This window comes from Anolis carolinensis, chromosome 3, assembly GCF_035594765.1.
Source record: "Anolis carolinensis isolate JA03-04 chromosome 3, rAnoCar3.1.pri, whole genome shotgun sequence".
In the NCBI taxonomy this organism is placed as follows: Eukaryota; Metazoa; Chordata; class Lepidosauria; order Squamata; family Dactyloidae; genus Anolis; species Anolis carolinensis.
The window spans coordinates 110,258,154-110,277,166 of record NC_085843.1 but is presented as its reverse complement, the minus strand read 5'-3'; the positions used below and the strand labels follow the sequence as shown (position 1 = coordinate 110,277,166).

Genomic DNA, 19,013 nt, shown 5'->3' with positions numbered 1-19,013 from the left:
AGGCAAAGATAATACAAAAATAAAGTACAAAAGCTTCCAATAATGCAATTATCCTTGTTTTGAAGAAAAATAATTATGTTTGAAGGAGTGCTGGCCTTGGAGAAAGAGGAGTGACATGCACATGATGCTTTTGGGTGTGCGTTGCCTATTATCTGAGGTGGATAATATAAAGTAGCACTGATTTCATCACCATTCAGTTCCATATATTTATTCTGTGCAATTACCAAGAAATAGAAGAATATTTCACATTTTAAGAATAATTAATATTGTCGCTCCCAGTAAAATATTTGGTCAGATCAGTTACAAGGGTAAATCATGTTTTCAGTCAGTCCAAGAATGAGGAAAAATTTACATCCAAAATAGAAAAATTTAATACAGAATGGTTTTGATCCACTCTTAATCATTTTTCTTACGAAATCAATCACATGACCTCAAATTTGTATGGGTCTTTATATGACTAAAACTAAATTGCCTGACCTGTTCTAACAGCTACTAAGGTATTTGGCACAACCTTATAGTAAAAGATACCAGGCTGTTCATAAGGTCAAATATTTGGGAATAAATTTCTCTACCAAAAATCTAACTTTTAAAATAATTAAGGTGAAATATGATCTAAAACCAACACTTAAGATGAATGTGTTATCAAATATTTTATTTTTATTTCAGTCATTACAAATGATATCATTTAAACAATGACAAAAAATGTTTTGCAACTTTTATCTGGTGAGGAAAGAGACCTAGACTCAGATTCAAGACACTGCAAGATCATATGAAAAGAGGGGGTATAGATCTCTCTAATCTAAAAATGTATTATTATGCTTATTTGGCATGGTTGAAAAATTGGTCAACATTGAAAAACAAAAGATTATTGCAACTAACATATGCTGGTCTGAAATTTGAGGTACATGGCTCTCTTTAGCATGACAAAATAAAAGCAGATTCAAATTTTAAAAACAACGTCCTAAGGAGATTACTACTAAGAGTTTGCAATAAATGTAAGAATAGACCTTATGTTCAGAAGAGAAATTTCTTTTAAAGGAAAATGGGTGATTTATGAAGACTTGTTACTGCTAGATAATGACTAATATTAATTTAAGATGAAAGAGTAGTTAATGATGGAGGATTATGGAATACAATGGTTTGCTAGCAATTTAAGATTGATGTGATGGCATGCCCGAGCCTTTGGGAAAACTATAGTGTCTGGCTTTGCTTGGGGGCTATCTGTATACTTTCTATTAAGATCAAGACCCTTAACATACAGAGTCACTTAAGCAAGATAAAAATTAACCAAAACAAGTTTACTGAAAACAAGATGAATAAAGGGTTAACTCCACCCAGGGCTATTGAAAGATAGCTTAAAACAATACATTACAAAAGAAGATTTTGCTGGTCACAGTCATCTCTCTGGAATCCTTGAAAGTCTTTTGCCTCTGATGTAAAATGACGGACTTGGTCTTCTATTTTGTGAAACTTGAGCTGACCACAAGCTTCTGTTGTCACTGGGAATGATAGTACAGTAAAACCCCGCTAAATCTAGCCCCGCTTGTTCGAGCATCTGGGCAATTCGAGCCAAATTCCTTCCCCCCCCCCCCACTGACCCCGCCAGTTCCCAGTGCTGCCAGAACCTAGCCGGGTGAGTGAGTGAGCGAGGGATGGAGGGTGGGCTCGCTCTCTCGCTCCTCCGCCATGCTGGCCGCCAGTGCTGCCAGCCCCAGCATGGCGAGGGAGCCGAGGCATGGGCGGGTTGGTGAGCGAGGAGGGCTCCAAAAGTCCTTCTCGCTCACCCACTTGCTGGATAGCTCCTCCTGTGTTGTCGAAGGCTTTCATGGCCCAGATCACAGGGTTGTTGTCAGTTTTCCAGACTGTCAGGCCATGTTCCAGAAGCATTGCGATGTTTTGGTGCTAAATTAATAAATACAGTAATTGCTACATAACTTTACTGTGTATTGAACTGCTTTTTCTGTAGATTTGTTGCAAAACATGATGTTTTGGTGCTTAATTTGTAAAATCATAACGAAATGTGACATTTAGTAGGCTTTTCCTTAATCCCTCCTTATAATCCAAGTTATTCGCTTATCCAAGCTTCTGCCGGTTTAGCTTTGATAAGTGAGACTCTACTGTATATGAGGAGTTTAATACTAAGGATGACTGTTTGGATTGCTAGGGCCTAGGATTTCCAGACAATATCCAGGCCTCTAAACTCGGTAGCTCTATTGCAGAAAGAAAAGAGGACCTAGCAAGAAAGCTCTGTGCATGCAAATGGACTAAACCAACTAAGGCTGGCTTCTAGGGGGGTTTTTTTAAGCTCCACCCAAAAACTAATACTAATGGAGGCATCTACACTATTGGGAAACCTAAACAGAGAGAACTGAAGCAAAGGAGAGGAAAGGCAGAGCCAAGACTTCACACCCTGAATACAGTAAGTTTTTGAACTCTGGTTTAACTATTTCAAATCCAAAACAGATTTTATCCATTAAAATCTGCTTTGGATTTGAAATAGTTAAACCAGAGTTCAAAAACGTATTGTATTCAGGGGATAATCCTTTCAATGATAAAATGTATAAACTGCTAATAAAATATGAAATGGAGAAAAAATGAATGAAGGACTGCATGATTGAACAGACTCAAAATAAAGGTACACAAATTCAGTTTGAACAATGGTAAAAGGTGTGAACAAAGAGTTTGAAATTTACTTTGAGTATTGATCTATAACTTCTATAAGATGATGTACAGGTGTTGTTTGACATCAGAAAAAAACACTAAAGTGTGCAAAGGCAGGACTAGCAAATGTTGGAAATATGAGCAAAATGTTGGGACATTTTATCAGATATAGTAGTCTTGCAGAAAGGCCTAGAACTTCTGAATTCAAATACATATGATACTGAATTAAATTTTTAAGGTTAAATTCAAATATGACCAAATGTTTTGCTATTGTGAATGCTAAAGAAAATTTGGAAAAATCATTACAGTAAATGACAACTGCAGTAGGAATCATTTGTGCTCAGAGATGGAAGGAACCAGCATGTTCTCCAACATTAGAAGAATGGCTGACAAAGATCTGAGAATTAGCTGAGATTGATAAACTAAGCTGATGAAGGACTTTCAAGAAAAAAATGGTACTTGTTATGACCTTTTCACAACTGTAGGATTTATGAATTAGAAGAATGTTACCAAAAGTATATTATATAGTATATATATTAGGGAGTAGAAAAACAAGGCACAAAAAACATCAGATAGTGAGTGTGAGATTCGTAGAATTCTCTCCTTCCACCTCTTCACACGGGGCATTTTTGCCCCATTTTGCCTCGTTGTGTCAATGCAAGGATGTGGCCTGCCATGCACCATCACAGGACACATGGAGGTCCCGCCCACATTCCTCCCAAAGTGGGGTGGAAGCACCAAAAGGTGCTTCCTCCACCACTACGGGTAGGAAAGTGTACTTTGGGTAGCTCCGATGGAGCTACCTGCACTTTCTTCCCCTTTTCCCCATATTATGGGGTAAAGGGCTGCGGGGCAACACATATTACCATCTGCCCCCACCATGTGATGGGATAAGGAGGGAGGACACACAAGGTGCCACAAGCCAACCCACGTGCCTTCCCTTTCACTGGCAATTGCCCAAAAGGGCCATGTGAAGAGATTCCTAATCTGTTCGTTAGTGTAGTTTGTGCGTACAGTGTTCCCTCACTACTTCGCGGTTCACTTTTCGCGGATTCGTTGTTTCTCAGATTTTCAATCAACTCTAAAAGACTATTATAAATCATAACAAATTACAATTTACAGCCTAAGGAAGGGAGGAAGAAGAAGCCAAAGGGAGAGAAACGGAGCCCAAGCGGCAACAGGAGAAGAAGGAGGCGATTTATCAACACACGATTGGTTGATAAAGACTCGACATAGTGTATAACTACTAAAATAATGTATAAATATTAAAATAAATATAGTGTCCCTACTTTGCGGATTTTCACTTATTGCGGGTGGTCCTGGAATCTAACCCCAGCAATAAGTGAGGGAACACTGTCTATGTAGATGTTTGTTTGGCTTGTGTGTTTGTGCTTTGATTTAGGTTTGTAGTTTCTAGAATTTGTAGTAGCTATAACATAGCTACTACAAATAGCTATTAGAACAAAAACATTTTAGCATTATGTATTATAAAATTTTGCTTTTTTATTTTCTTTTGAATAAAAAAGTACTTAAAATTATAGTAAAAGATACCAGTGGGCACATGTATTTTAAATTCTTTCTGGAGATAGTATCTTGCTTATTAATGCTGGGATTACTCTTTCTTGGTCTTCAATGTAGACATTTTGTTTTCATCTCATGGTGCAAGTTACAGATTAGCTTCTTACTTTCTCCTATCTAATAGTTATAAAGACCCTCTGAACGGGGATTAAAATGGTACAATGTGCTTGCACAAGAGGACAAGCACTGTTTTGCTTTTGCTTTTGCAGAAGAGGCAAGCTACAAGAGCACCAACTGGTTGCTTGCATCATGGTAAAAGAAATTTTAGCACTTCCTGAATTCCAGAAAGTACTTGCAAGAACACAACCTTATTGGCAGATGCACTCACTCTCCTTATAGTGCTTGCTGTCTCTCCCTCTCATGACCTCCTCAGACAGGGAAAATTTGGCAGCATGAGCCAGTTTATCTATGCTTTTACAATGGAGCCCACTGGCTCCCATCCCACAATGCACTGCAACTTCCAGCAGGGTTACGTCATAAAAGGGAAGGCGAACCAACATTTCCTTGGCTCAATGGGGAGAAGCCAGGTGGCAGACACTTCCCCCTCTGGCATGGGGACTCAGATGAGTCGGGCGATGTGGGGCGTGGGGTGACAGGTTCCCCACATGCCCACACGGGCACTGCCAGAATTGCCACAATCCGTGGCGATTCTGGCCGCACATTTGATGAGGTCGGCAATCTCTCTCACACTCACACACACTATATTTGCAACCCCATTTCCCATGTAAAAGCACATCTTCCTGATGAACAATAGTAAAAGTAAGTACCTTTGTCTGTGTGTCCTTGATTGACAAAAATATTGAAATCACTGTATTCTCCATGTTGAGTTAAGCAAATAGCTCTGGTATTTATTCAAGAAACTAATTATCCAAAGCATCCCCCATTTTATTTATCTAAACTTATCTAAGTGTGGAAAAATCATTTGCATTTCCCATGGAAATATTTTTCTGTAGAATCCTAAGAGCCAAATTAAAATAGATAATTGTTTCTATTTCAAACCTTCCTTTGAACTGGTTTGTTTTTTTAAAAAGGCAATGATGTATCTTTCATTAAGCAAAGTTTGTCTATCCACTACTGCAAGTAGAGGGTGAATATCAGGTGCTTTAATATAAATTGCTAAGTATACAAAGGAAGCCCTAGTGAGAAACTACTTAATATGTTCCATAGAAAGCAAATTTTTAACCTGCAGGTTTATGCAGACTGTATCAATATATGGTTTTTTTTTGGGGGGGGGGGGGATTTGGCATTTGTTATATTAATCTCTCAATTAATTTGTATATAAACATTCACAACAATTGAGAACAAAATGGACATTTTTTTTACAAAAATCTTTGTCAGAATTGAAAGAATGCTCTCTTTTGGGAATCTCAGTTTAAGAGGGTGGTGTCAAAGTATGCATTTTGTTAGAGGAATAATAGATGGTTCACATAACCTCTTCAGAAAACATTTCCCTCACTCTTAATGGGCTTCATTATTGGTTGATAATGTCTAGAAATCTACTGACAAACAGTTCAAATTGCAAACTCCATTATTATAGCAACACATTTCTTAGGTAAATAAAAAAACTTGGTATTTCTGTGCCTTTTAGTCAACTTAATTAAGGTATAAATCACAATATGGGTTTCCAAATATGAATTACTTAGTAATGTGATGTCATCAGCATGTGATCTCGGATTGTCAGGGATGTCATGGAAGGCTGAAAGAGTTAATGAAAGCCAGTAGTCCATCCACAAAAGAGGAATACAGCTTATGACCTACAGGAATGATCAACAACCTCACCAAAATCACTAGTTTTGAACCAAAACGTACACCTGCAATAAAATTGGCTCTGTCCTAACTAATAACTTATCAAGATCAGTGGAAATCTCAATGTTCAGTCATCCAGGCTGGAAAAAGAAATACATGGACATATAGGTCTTTGGCACATTATCCAAAAACTCACATGGCATAGCTATTGCTCAGCTATGCCAGTTTAGATTGTTGCATACACAAAACATAATACATCAAAGGGATGAATTCTGATCTACTTTTTTGCTTAAACTAAACTAAACTAGCAGTCAAATGATAATTTTCTTCCTGCAATCTAAAATAGTACAATTCATCAAACATTTGCACTATGTGCTTCATGTGTCCCAGTGATTTAGCTGCCAGTCATTAAGCTGCATCCACAGTGATCCCTGCTTATGTCAGGAAGTAAAGGTAATACACAAATAGACATTCTCAACTAAAAATGAACAGGAACCACATAAAAAGACCAAAATCCTGTAAATGGCTTCTTATAGCAAAATGCAACCATTTTGTGTTGTTTAAAATGTTGTACAAGGGCTATTACTAGTGCTGCTACACAGTCTGCTGTTAAATAAAACCCTGTATGTACCTAACAAGGCTTTTGCATAATAGTACTATTCAGAAGAAACCCAGCACAATTTTATGCTACTGAGTAGGATCTTGGCCACAGGCAAAGAAGAAATCTCATGTGTATAACAGAAAGATGAATAGGAGTGACGGTGTGAAGGATTTATTTCCCTCAGATTGCTTTTTGTTTTTATACAGTATTTTAAAATATAATAGAGACCACAAGGGACAGAAAATGTATTTTGTTCTCCAGTAGCAATATACACATTCTTAGGTCCAGCCCAATACGACATGAGCAACAAGAAGATAGCACATCCCAATGATACAGGTCATGACCATCATAGGGAAACCCAACCTGAAAGAATAAAAAAGAGAGAAGCGATAAGTAAGGGCACATCATTCACTTGCTGACATTCCAAATTACTCATCACAAATAGGAACTTTAAAACCATCGTTTTTAATATTGCTGAATCAGAATGCCTTGCATGCTTAGCATTGTTGCAAATATATGTATAATGAATACATTACTATTTTACAGAGTTAAAGGTAGAAAGGCATGTGTAGGTTCATCATCCATCCATCTATTCAAAAGAAAAAGGAACAAGAGGATAGCATCTAGCAAATGTTGATCCTGAATATTTCCCATTTAATTGAACTGAATTCAGAATAAATTGCTACTCAACTTCAACGAACTAGTTTACCATTTGTTTCAATGGGATTTATGATAGGATTATGTTTGTGCCAATAATTTAAACAGTATTGATGTTTAAATTATTGGCACAAACATAATCCAATAATAAATTCAAAATGTCTTCTAGAGATCATCACTGTATGCATCATAATAACTAGTTTCACATTTCCTAGCAAAAGATAATGGGTATACCAATTGATATAAAAATTAAGGTTCTAGCCAATACACATCACTTGATAGGCAGACAATAAGTTTTCTAAGATACAGATGTGAAGGTATCCCTTTAAGGGGAAATACAATCCCCTGCAGAGAAGACTTACAACAATATACTCCAAGTTCAAATGGGTCACCTACCATCAAGAGCTCAATTCTATCTACCATGCTGAGTGTATCAATTCAGTATCTAGCTTTATTCAAAAGAGAAGCAATAACCAGAATCTAAAGAACCATGCAAGAAAACCAAAAGATTTCTATTTCTCAAATAGTGTGTGCCTTTTACTCTGCACATGTCATTTTAAAAAGAGATATCACCTGTCTCTTACCTTGAAAATCCTATGGTAAAACAAGCTAAAATAAAGCAAGAGATAGTGCTAGAAGATGAAAGCTTCAGATCAGAAGTCACTCAACCAGGAACTGGGGCAGAGCAAAGGACAAGTGGGAATGGTGCTGTGTCTAATGATGCAACGTGACTCAAGTCAAAAGTCGAGACTGAAGCTGCACAACACATCTTATAGGAATGTGAAATATAGGATGTATCAGAGGGGAAACTAAAATCTGTACTACAAGAAATGAAATAAAGGCATTCTCCTTTACAAACATCTAACTTACAAACTAGTTACAAATGGGGGTGAGACAACAAGAAGTGAAAAAAATCTACCTCTATGAAGGGAAATTCACTCCTGAAAGAGTTATCATGGGGAAAAGGTGTCTCCACTAAAATTTTATCACCAATCCTTGTTTCCACAAGACAAATTTTCAAAAGAGAGAGACAGAAAGTGAGGTGAAATCTTCTGACAGTGGCACAGACAGAAAAACAAACAAACACTACAGGGGTGCTAACCCTTTCCTAAGCTATCCAAACAATGGCGCGGATATGTCTGGGGTTACACAGGAACGTACCTGTTCCAGCTTACATACAAATTCAACTTAAGAACAAACCTACAGAACCTATCTTGTTCATAACTTGGGGGCTGCCTGTATATGAACATTTGAACACTCGGAGCGAACAATCCAGGGAGGCAGGAAGATGACATTTTTGTTCAAGTAATTATATAGTATTTCAATCTGGAAATCACAATTTAAGAAAAAACACTGTGGCAAAAATAGTGATATGGCATGTACCAAAAGCATTCATAAGATATACTCCAAATTCTAAACAAACAATATTAATAAAAGTTTACAAGAAACATATTAATATAATTATAAACCATATTTATGATCCAACAAGAGAAGCAGAGAAGGAAGAAAAAAAGATCCAAGGAGGAAATTGTGGTTCCTCAGAATAGTTCACCTTGCTATTGACACCAAGCCACACACAGAAGATAGTCTTTTGTAGTTTTATTGAGCAAAAGCTGTATATATATATATTATCAAAGCAGGCAAAAATATAGTTCCCAAAGTAGTTCTAAAGTAGAGTCAACCAATCAAATGGTCCATAGGCAAAAAACAAGAGTCTATTCCCAAAGATACAATAGTCCACAGGTTACTAGGATTCACGAGCAGGAGAACTTCCAAAGGTTGAAGAGATAAACCATCCACTCTGATTAAGCGAGAATTTGCTTTGACAGAGATTTGTCTCCCAACACAGTTTTAAAAGCAACCCAAAAAGGCATTTCTCTTCCCTTCAGAGGTCTCCTGTTTTCCAGCGAATCTCAGGCTACGCCAAGGCATTGCAAACGATCTGCCTGAGAGAGCAATGGAGCTCTGTCAAGGTCAACCAGTTCATTATCTTGCACCTGAATAGGAGCCTGAGACAAATCAAGCTCATTATTTCCCATGGGAATGTCTCCCTGGTTTTCATCTGTCACAGGCTGGTTCAGGAGTTCATCCACAGGCTGCGCTTCTTGCACTTCTGAACCAGCCTGTGTAACTCCATGATTCCCCATCCCCATGACATCATCCTGGAATTCATCTTGCATCCCATCCTCTGACTCCTGCATCTGTAACCCAAAATCCCCTTCCTCATCTTCACTCTGGCACTGCTGCTGAGTCACAACAGAAATAAAGAACATGCCAACTATGCCAGTCTGCTACCAAACACAATTCAAAGTGCTGGCTTTAACCCAGCTTACCTGTCCAAACATACCTTCCACTATGATCCACCTCGACCCTGCTTTCAGTCCCACCACCTTCACAGGCACAATTGGTAGGGATGAGAGATGGCCTTCTCAGTGATGGCCCCTCGTCTATGGAACTCCCTTTCCAATGAAATCAGGTGAGCCCCCTCCCTCCTGTCTTTCAGGAAAAAAACTTAAGACATGGCTGTGGGACCAAGTATTCAACCATAAACAGTGCAATAAAGATAATGGATTAATTAAATCGACAATTGTACAGACCTTGGACTACAATCTGGATTGCATGATTTTAATTGATGTTTTAATTAATGTTTAATTGTATGGTTTTAATTGTATCTGTTTATTTTATATTTATATGTATCGGCATCGAATTGCTGTCTGCTGTAAGGTCATTCTGCGTCCCCTTTTTAGGGTGAGAAGGGCAGAATACAAATATGTGAAATAATTAAATAAATAAATAAATAAATACAAAATCAGGATCAAATTGTGACATGCGCCATGAATATGAAAAATTAGGGAAAGCCTAAAGAGCAAGAGAAAAACCTGTTACAGTGAAAGACTATGCAAAGAACAGATTTCTCCCTCCTCCTTTCCCCATCTCCTGAGTCATGTTGCTGCTTCAGCCAGCATCAGCAATAGTGACAAATGACAACCCTAAGCAATATGCACCCCATTATCATCATTATGATAAGGATAGGATAATGATGGCCCCCTGGGCCACCCAAGCTCAAGGAATGCAGGATGGCCGTGTAAACAGTGGTGGTTGGTACTGAATCAGAACCAACCCAACTGTTTACATATACGTAAAGTGTGAGGCAACTCCAGAGCTTCAGGGCATTCCCCAACTTTAGGTAACATGGGGCAAGTAGGACAAAACTGCTCCATGTGTCATGTGAATATCACAAAGTCCATTCACCCCCACCACGCCTCATTTCACTCATGCAGATGGGCTTTAAGTGACTTGAAACAAGGAAAAGCTTTGGATCAAAACCAGGGACATTATCAGGGAAAAGTGCAAACAGACATTATTCGTAGCTGAAAATAAATAAAAAAATGATTTGAGTGACTGATGAAAGTCCTCAAATCATTAAGGACAAAAGAGGAGGAAAACAGAATGCTGATAGAAACTGAATCAAAATCTTGAGTTCAATGGTTCAATGGCTTGTGAATAGAGCCAAAGGCAACTATTTGTAACAGCCAGTGCAAACAAATATGAGACAAAAAAAGGATGAACAAGAAGCTTCTTCCACAAGATATGAAAGATATTATATTTAGACTGAAAATAGGAATGCTATATGATGAACAGGAGAACTGATTATATGAACAGGGTAAAATAAAAAGACAATTGAAGCAATACAGTGAAGAAAAATAAAAAAGAGATTAAAAGATGACAGATTCCTTCAAAAAAGAAACTTTTGACAATGACTCACAATTTTAGAAAGTAAAGTGGAAATTTTCAAAATCCTAAGAGGAAAAACATTACTAGATGACATACTATTAGAGCTGTTTCAAGGTATAGAGACAGAAACCAGTCAAATTTAAACAAACCTCTGCCAACAAATATGGAAAATGAAACAGTGACCCACAAAATGGAAATACTTAATATACATTCTTATACCAAAGAGAAAATAGAAACAATCAGATCATTACATTAATATCCAATGCAAGCAAAACGATGTTTAAGATTTCTCAATTAAAGACTTTGACCACATGTTGAAGTGCAAAGCACTAAAACTTCAATTCATTACTATCAAAGCACTATGCCATTCCCAGTTCTAGATCACTTCCTGGCTCCTGAAATATAATGTGATCTGCCTTTTCACTAAATGGTAAAAAAAAATAATGTAAGTACTAAAAAGTGATGGCTATTAAAAAATTATGTCCCAATTAGATGGCTATTAGGCATTTCCAATCGATGAAAAAAATGTTTCAATTCTCGTTTCTAAAGTAGGGGGCACTGGCGCTTCAATATAGAAAGTATTTCCGATTTTTTCACCCAAAAATTTCGGATATTTCCGAAAATTCGTAATGATTCTAAATGTTTCTAAAATGGCGGACGTGCATGCGAAATTGCCTTAAGAAAAAAAGGAACCCAAGGAGGGGGACTTTTACAGGACCCTCCCATGCTCATTTCTTGAGCTATCCTCATCAAATTTGCAATGTCCTTGCAAGTTGTGCAAAGATACTTTGAAAACTAGAAATTCCCTTGCTATATTTGTAAGCAAGAAGGACACTGGAAATCAATGGTGTCTCTGGCTATGTAATCCCACAAGCCTCAACCCAATGCCTTCAATTAGAAATGGACCAGTGGCCACCACGCCAAGCAATGCCCTGGCAAGGAGTGCAAAGATATTTGAAAACTAGAAATTCCCTTGCTAAGAGAAAGAACCAGCAACAAAACCCTAACCCTTTCTCCAAACCCCTCTGTGGGAACAGCCAGACTGGGCCCCTTCACCCTCTCCCTCCCTCAAGAGGCTTGCTTGCTCTCCGTTTGCAGACCACCACCCTCTCTGCACAAAGCCCAGCCCAGAATGGCTCGCCCAGGCTACACAACGGGCTTTTATGGCAATCTTCCACATGGGCGCAGAGGACCCTAGCCCCCACCTTTGCGTCCATCATGGAAGCTTCTGATTGGCTGGGGAGCGGCAGCCATGTTAGGCTGCGCTAAGCTCCCATTCAAGGTAGGTTGTAGAAACAAAAAAAAATTTAAAAAAATATTTTTTAAATATATTAAAAAATTGGGGGGGGGGGATTAACGAAACATTAAGAGACAATTAGAGAATGGGCCAACAATGGTTCGAATTACATTGCTGGTTGCGCTGTGAGACAATGTCTCAGAATGCGTATGAAAAAGCAAGAACAATCCGAAATAAATCTGATATACGATTCAAAACGATTTTTGGACATGTCTAATGGCTATATATAACTGTTCTTCTGAACTCATACAGCACACAATCTTCTTAAAGGCAGCTGTCTTCTTTTTAACCAAATAAGAAGCAAGAGAAATGTTTAACAAAACTTTAGTCATTTTATATACATGCAAATAAGATATGAAACTACATGGAGAAGGGATTTGCAAATGTCTTGAAATATGTGTTTCCAAACTCTTTTCTTTTATGTTTCCCTTTCTCTATGCAGAAGCCGATCTGCTATTTGAGAGTGAGAGAAGAATGCATCTCGTTCTGCAATTTCATGCAGCTTGCTGGCTCCTTTTCAGTGAGGATGTAAATCTGTGCTTATTTCATTCTCACACATAAGAACAAAGCATTTCAGTAATTTTCTCTCTACTTTGCAAGAAAACCAGGGTTTCCTATCCATTTTTAAACACTAATCATACTTTGGAACTTCGTTAGGTTGTTACAGGCTGGATGATATTTCTCATACGTTTATTTATTTTTCTGATTTCAGAGCCTGAAATTGATTATTAAAAGTATTTCTAAAGTGTTACTATAAACAGGGGCGGCTGAAGCTATACACGTGGAAAACATTTGCGGGTGGTGCCAAATCCGCTAGGGGTGCCATTGAGGTGCCTGGAAGGGAAGGGGGAGGAGCTACCTGAATGACTGGCAACCCCTGGCTGACCATCATTCAGGCAGCTCCACCCCCTTCCCTTCCCTGCTGAGCCCTCTGCAAGGCTATTCAATGCACTTTGGGAGAAGCAGCAGCAGCAGCCTTCTTTCTCTAACCTGGTCCTCCAGCCTTCCTTTCCTCCTCCTCCTCCTCTTCCTGCAAAATGCCCCCAAGGAAGCAGCAGGTGGGTGGAAGGGAGGACGGGAGGGAGACTGCTTCCTTCTTCACCAACTCCTTCTTGCCTCCCTTCTTTCACTGCAGGAAGGAAGTAAAGAAAGAGGAAGACTTTTTATTTTTGAATTCCCCCTTTCTTCTGCATCCTGCTCCCTTCTTCCTCTTCCAACTCCTTTCCTCCCTCCTCTTCTCCCTATTGAGAGGTGCTTTGATTATGCTTTTGTTCCATGAAGGCAGAAGCTTGCACCAGGCCACACCCCCTTTCACATCACTCCTTGACCTCCCTCCCTTGCTGCCTCTTGCCTTCTTGATTTGCCTTGGCGGCTCCCTTCCTGCCTTCCTTCTTTCTCAGAAGCCCAGCGCTTCCAAGACCTCCTATGCCAGCTCCGCCGCCTCCTCAGAGCAGGTGTCCGCCCTTCAGCACAGCATCCAAGATGGTGAGAGACAGACAGGATACCCTGGGGCATGTGCAGACTGCCCCCCCCATCCCCTCCCTTGCCCTGATTGGTGACCAGCCAGTGCATTAAAACAGCAGTGCTACAGAAGTGTTTTTCGGTGCCCAAAATATATATATCTTTAATATTGAGGCTGGATGGCTATCTGTCAGGGGTTGGAAACTAGGGAGAAAACTTATCTGAGGTAAGTGTGAATGGCGCAATTGGGCAGCTTGATTAGCATTGAATGTCCATAAAGCTTCAAAGTCTGGCTTCTTCCTGCCTGGGGAGGGAATCACACAGAGAAGCCACTGAAATCCACAAGCATGTGGACAATTTCAACAGCAGCACAAAATGGCAGACGCAGAGGAATAGGAAGCAACTGTCTCTCATCCATTTCCTCCTTGACATCGTTTTGTGTGGCTTTTAAATATAAACACATTGAGTTTAAATATAAACACATTGAGTTTAACACAATGTGCAGGAGGCGGGGCCAGGGCGCATGGGCCACAGCGGGGAGGCCCAGCCAGCTTGTATGGGCCTTCTCCTTCAGGCCTGGATGGGTCTTCCCGCCACAGTGGGAAGGCCCAGGCCCGAAGGAGAAGGAGGCAGGGGGTGGCGCCATCCTCCCGAGGGCTCAACAGCACCCCCAGGACCATGGCACCACAGGCAAATGCCTCCCTCCCCGGGTGGTTGGACCACCTCTGAGTATATATAAAGTGTATTTTTCAGTGATTTTTTTTTGGGGGGGGGGGGCAAAATACTGTTTGCTTCCACTTGAAAATTTCCTAGGGCCAGCCCTGACTATAAATGTACCGTAGACTACTTAAAAACATCAGAGGACTCCCAAATATTTTGTGTGAGGAAGAAAGCATGCAGTTTCAGTTTAATTAGATATGCTTTGGTTAAAGGAATGGTGGAGAATTAAAACATTCGGAGTGAATTACTGCCAGCCAGCAAAAAATAAAGAAAAATGATAAAGGAGCAATGCACTGGGCACAGCTGGAGAAGTATAGTTGTGCAATGAACAAAGTTTTTATAACCCCCATATCCAAGGGGGATATGTTTCCAGGCTTACTGTGGATCTGTGAAACTAAAAATAAGAAGGAATCGTATTGAAATAAAGGACTTTTGGTACAAAAATACCATAGTGGTGCTTAAAGACCCAAATAAATGCCCAACGGAACAAATTTTGTCAAAAGTGATAAATGGAATCGCAGATATGGAGGTCATATAGAGTTGCCAAATCATCATCATGGGCTGTGCATGACTCATGACTGTGCATGATTGTCTTCCAAAGGTAGAGTCTTAGTGGTGGATCCTTAAATGTCTACAATTGAATGTATAGAGATGCCTGTTTAATAATACAAATGTTCATTAAGTGATACAGATGGCCACAGATATGTAACCAATGTCTTAATTCCTGAACAGATTGTATATATTTAAGAATGTGCCTAAACAATATACTGTCTATATTATCTATGATTCCCCCCAAGGGAATAGAATAGTGCATATATAAAATTGCTTATCTTATAAAGTCACCTAAAAGATTAGAAAGCTGCAGGTTTATTAGCCCATGACAAAATATTCTGATATTATAGAATCTTAATGGGAATGATAATCCTAGCCTGCCTATTAAGACAATGTTCACAAGAAGGAACCAGAATATGGACTAGAGGGAACTCCTAATAGAAACAGACAGACTTTGAAAACAATAAAGAATGTTCAACACTGCAAATAAAAAGGCGAGGTAGAAGAACCAGACTTGTCTCACAGGAAAATTAATTTGCACAAAAGTAGAAAAGAGTTGGAGATGGGATCCACAGCTAAGTAATGTCCCTTCCATACAGCTGAATAAAATCCCACATTTTCTGCTTTGAACTGGAATATATGGCAGTGTGGACTCAGATAACCCAGTTCAAAGCAGATATTGTGGGATTTTTCTGCCTTGATATTCTGAGTTATATGGCTGTGTGGAAGGGCCTTATGCCCGAGATATTTTCCTACAGGAGAAAGAGCATCAAATGGCTGCCCCCTCTCCATTCAAGGTATAAAATATCCAAAATTTGTCAAGCTACTTGGGCCAGGGAGGCCATCCCATGACACATGGCCACTTCTGGTGGCTGCCCATGGGAATCCAGATTTTTGGAGCCTGAAATTTTTCTGCCATTAGGAGTTGGGAAGCACCCAATTTTCAGGAGTTGGGTGCTCCCCAATTCCTAATGGCAGAAATGGGGAGGAAGGAGGGAAAGCAGGGAAAATGACAGAAAATGGCCAGCCATCCCAGAAGACAGGGAAAGATGATAGGAGGACATTTCCCTCCATTTTCCCCCTGCCCATCTCTTAAAGAAACCATTAAGTCTGACCAAGTGCCATGGGAGATTCCAATGATTCTAGCCCCAGGATTGACGCTCAGCCATCTTAAAATTACAGTAGGGCGTTCGTTTCAGGACTCCCCCTGGATACCCAAATGCAAGGATGCTGACATTCCATTATACGCTGTACACAATAGTGTAGTAAAATGCTGTCCCTTATATAAAATGGCAAAATCAAGGTTTCCTCTTTGGACTATTTTTAATATTTTCAAGCCATGGATAATTTAATCCATGAATGTAGAATTCATAGGGACAGGAGGATAGATGTATTCTGCTCTTTCATTCTTGTTTTCAAAGCCAAATGTATTCATTCCTTCAGTGTCGTAACCTCTTTTTTTCCCTGTGTTTCCCCCCTCTGATTGCCAGAAAGTCAAATGACCTCATCGTACACGCTGGAATCACCATCGCCCAGCTTTCCCCCACTTCATCCCACGGTGGAAGCGTCCACTGCCCGCCTTCCCCCACATTGATCCCAATGCAACACGGGAAGCCACCCATGTTGCCGCCATGGTGGCATATGCTGATTCCTCTGCAGTTTTGTGATTGAGCCCCACCAGAAGTAGTTCCACGTCGTGGGATGGGAGCCAGCGAGCTCTGTCGCAAAACTGTAGAGGAACCAGCATATGTTGCTGAAAACAGCCCTGTCTACTCATTTATATGCCATAATAAGAAATCCTGCCTATTACAAATATCACATTTTAATCCAAAATATAAATATCTTCCAGTGTGCACAATTAACCCATCATGTTCTGCATCACCCATCACTTTAAAATTGTGTCCTTGTTTTTCAGAAAGTAACTACATTACCCCCTGTCTTTTGACACCTTTTGTGCCACATACAGTAGGTGCCTAATGTTGCTTTGAATCATTGACATCAAAATTGCTCTGTGTCCACTATTTGCATAAGAATGATTATGTGCCTACCTGATAAGTACACGTATGGCGGTTACTAAGGAATTGAAAACACAGAATAAAACCTATAATCCCACTTTGCTCTGATTGCTAAAATTATAAGACTTGTTTCTGGTTTTCTGTGTTTTGAGCCTGTGCCCAGATTTTTCTATGCAGCTGCTGTCAGCAACGAGCCTCACAGGAAAAGAATAGATCTCAAGAGACACAAATTAAAAGCTTGGTTTTGTTCTTCACTTTTAGAAAAGTCTGCTGGAATTGCTTTCTTGAATTCTTGACTTTTTCCCCAAAACAAAATATGTACTCAGGGCAGGGTTAGGAATCTGGCAACCCTGAAGTTATTGTAATATCCAGCATTTCTATCTTTAGTGTACTAGCAAGAGCTTTGGATTTGAAAAAGTATCTGGAGGGCTATGTGATTCCCAACCCTGTTCCAGACAAACCACAAGCAACAGAGGTCTCCCATGGTAACCTCAAACCTTATGTGTTTAGGAAACATTGTAAGGGCCAAACTGTATGTCAAATTATCTAATGTTTGCTTTTTATTATTGTAAAAATGGAAATTACCACCACGGATGGGGGAAGTATCAGGAGATAAAACACAGCCCACCCATCACAATCCCAATAAGAATTCAACAATAATTATGTTTACAGTGAGATGACAAAGTGGGAAAGTGGCACTTCATGGTCAGTCCTGACTCATTGGGTGACCACCTGTCCCATACCAAGGTTTCAGGAATAGCCTCACCATATTATTTTATGTCTCAGGTGATCCTGTCTTGGAGGTAAGACAGGATAAAAGTTAAACAAACAAATATGTCAATAAAATTGTCTTTCGAACGTATGGGTTAGCTGATGGTACAAACCAGTCACTGGGCTTCCCAAAGATGTCCTGAGACAAATGCATTTCAACCCTAGTTCAATCTGTCAATCCCAGCTTCAGTAAACAGCACGAGTCAGTTGTTAAATGGTCAATATGTATGTAAGACTGACATGCTTCTATAGGTCGGCTCAAGTTGAGACCAAATAGTTGGACATAGGCCAGAGCATCATTCTTGGCACCCAGCATCTCTTTTCCACTCTGAACTTCAATGATACCTTTTCTGCCAGTTGAATCTGCAATGTGGGAGAGAATAGCTTTCATTTTCATCAGTATTATTACAAGTTGATAGGGTCCATCAACTTTTTGTCATTCCATTTGTATTTTTGAATCCCATGGAAGTCAAATCTTCATTTTTAATGTCACTGAATGCAGTAATGCCATCAATATCATCGTGTCTGTCATGTGTTATTTTTGGAAGGTTAAAATGGGCAAAACGATAACTCTTTTAACATAATGACTAGTAATGTGATTACCATTTTTAATCTAATGAGCAATGCTTCACTAGTTAGTTTTTCTCAATCTTTTAGGGGCCAAATTCTTTTGGTGACATTTTAGTGTCCTTTATAAATATTTGACAATTTTCTTACTTTTTGAGATTTTTTTTCAGCAAAGGAATTAAAAGAGAGTAGCAGATAAAATAATATTGTTCACTCTTTTTTTAAAAAAATTGTAATGAGTTGTGCAATAAATGTATGATTAAAAGTGTTGATTGCAATGGGGATACTATTTAATATTATGTTACATATGGTCTGTAAACTGATTTGAAATGTCTTAGAGAGCTATTTTTGCAATGGACTTTAATGAAGTTTATATTATTATTTGTTTGCTGTCTATACTTGGTTTGTATAATTTTAACTACAATTTTTTATTGTGTTTCATTGATTATTTCACATTTATTATTGATTATTTCACATTGATTGAGGTGTCTTATGTTGATCCTTATATGTTCTTATTTTACATTATTTGGTATTGTTTTATTTAGGTTTATTTGCTGTATTTGATATGTTCTGAGTTGCACTATTGTTGCTTTGTGGGAGATGGGGCAGGATATAAATGTTGTTGTTGTTGTTGTTGTTGTTGTTGTTGTTG

At 39.0% G+C, this 19,013-nt stretch overlaps 1 protein-coding gene across 1 annotated transcript in view; it reads right to left on the bottom strand.

Moving 5' to 3' along the window:
* Window positions 1–637: 637 nt before the first annotated feature.
* The window catches only part of oca2 (OCA2 melanosomal transmembrane protein), a 279,317-nt gene continuing 260,941 nt past the window's right edge, over window positions 638–19,013 (bottom strand). The window contains exon 24 of the mRNA XM_008107105.3: window positions 638–6,949. Coding sequence (XP_008105312.1) covers window positions 6,865–6,949 — 85 coding nt within the window. The 3' untranslated portion in view covers window positions 638–6,864. The remainder of the gene's footprint in view (window positions 6,950–19,013) is intronic.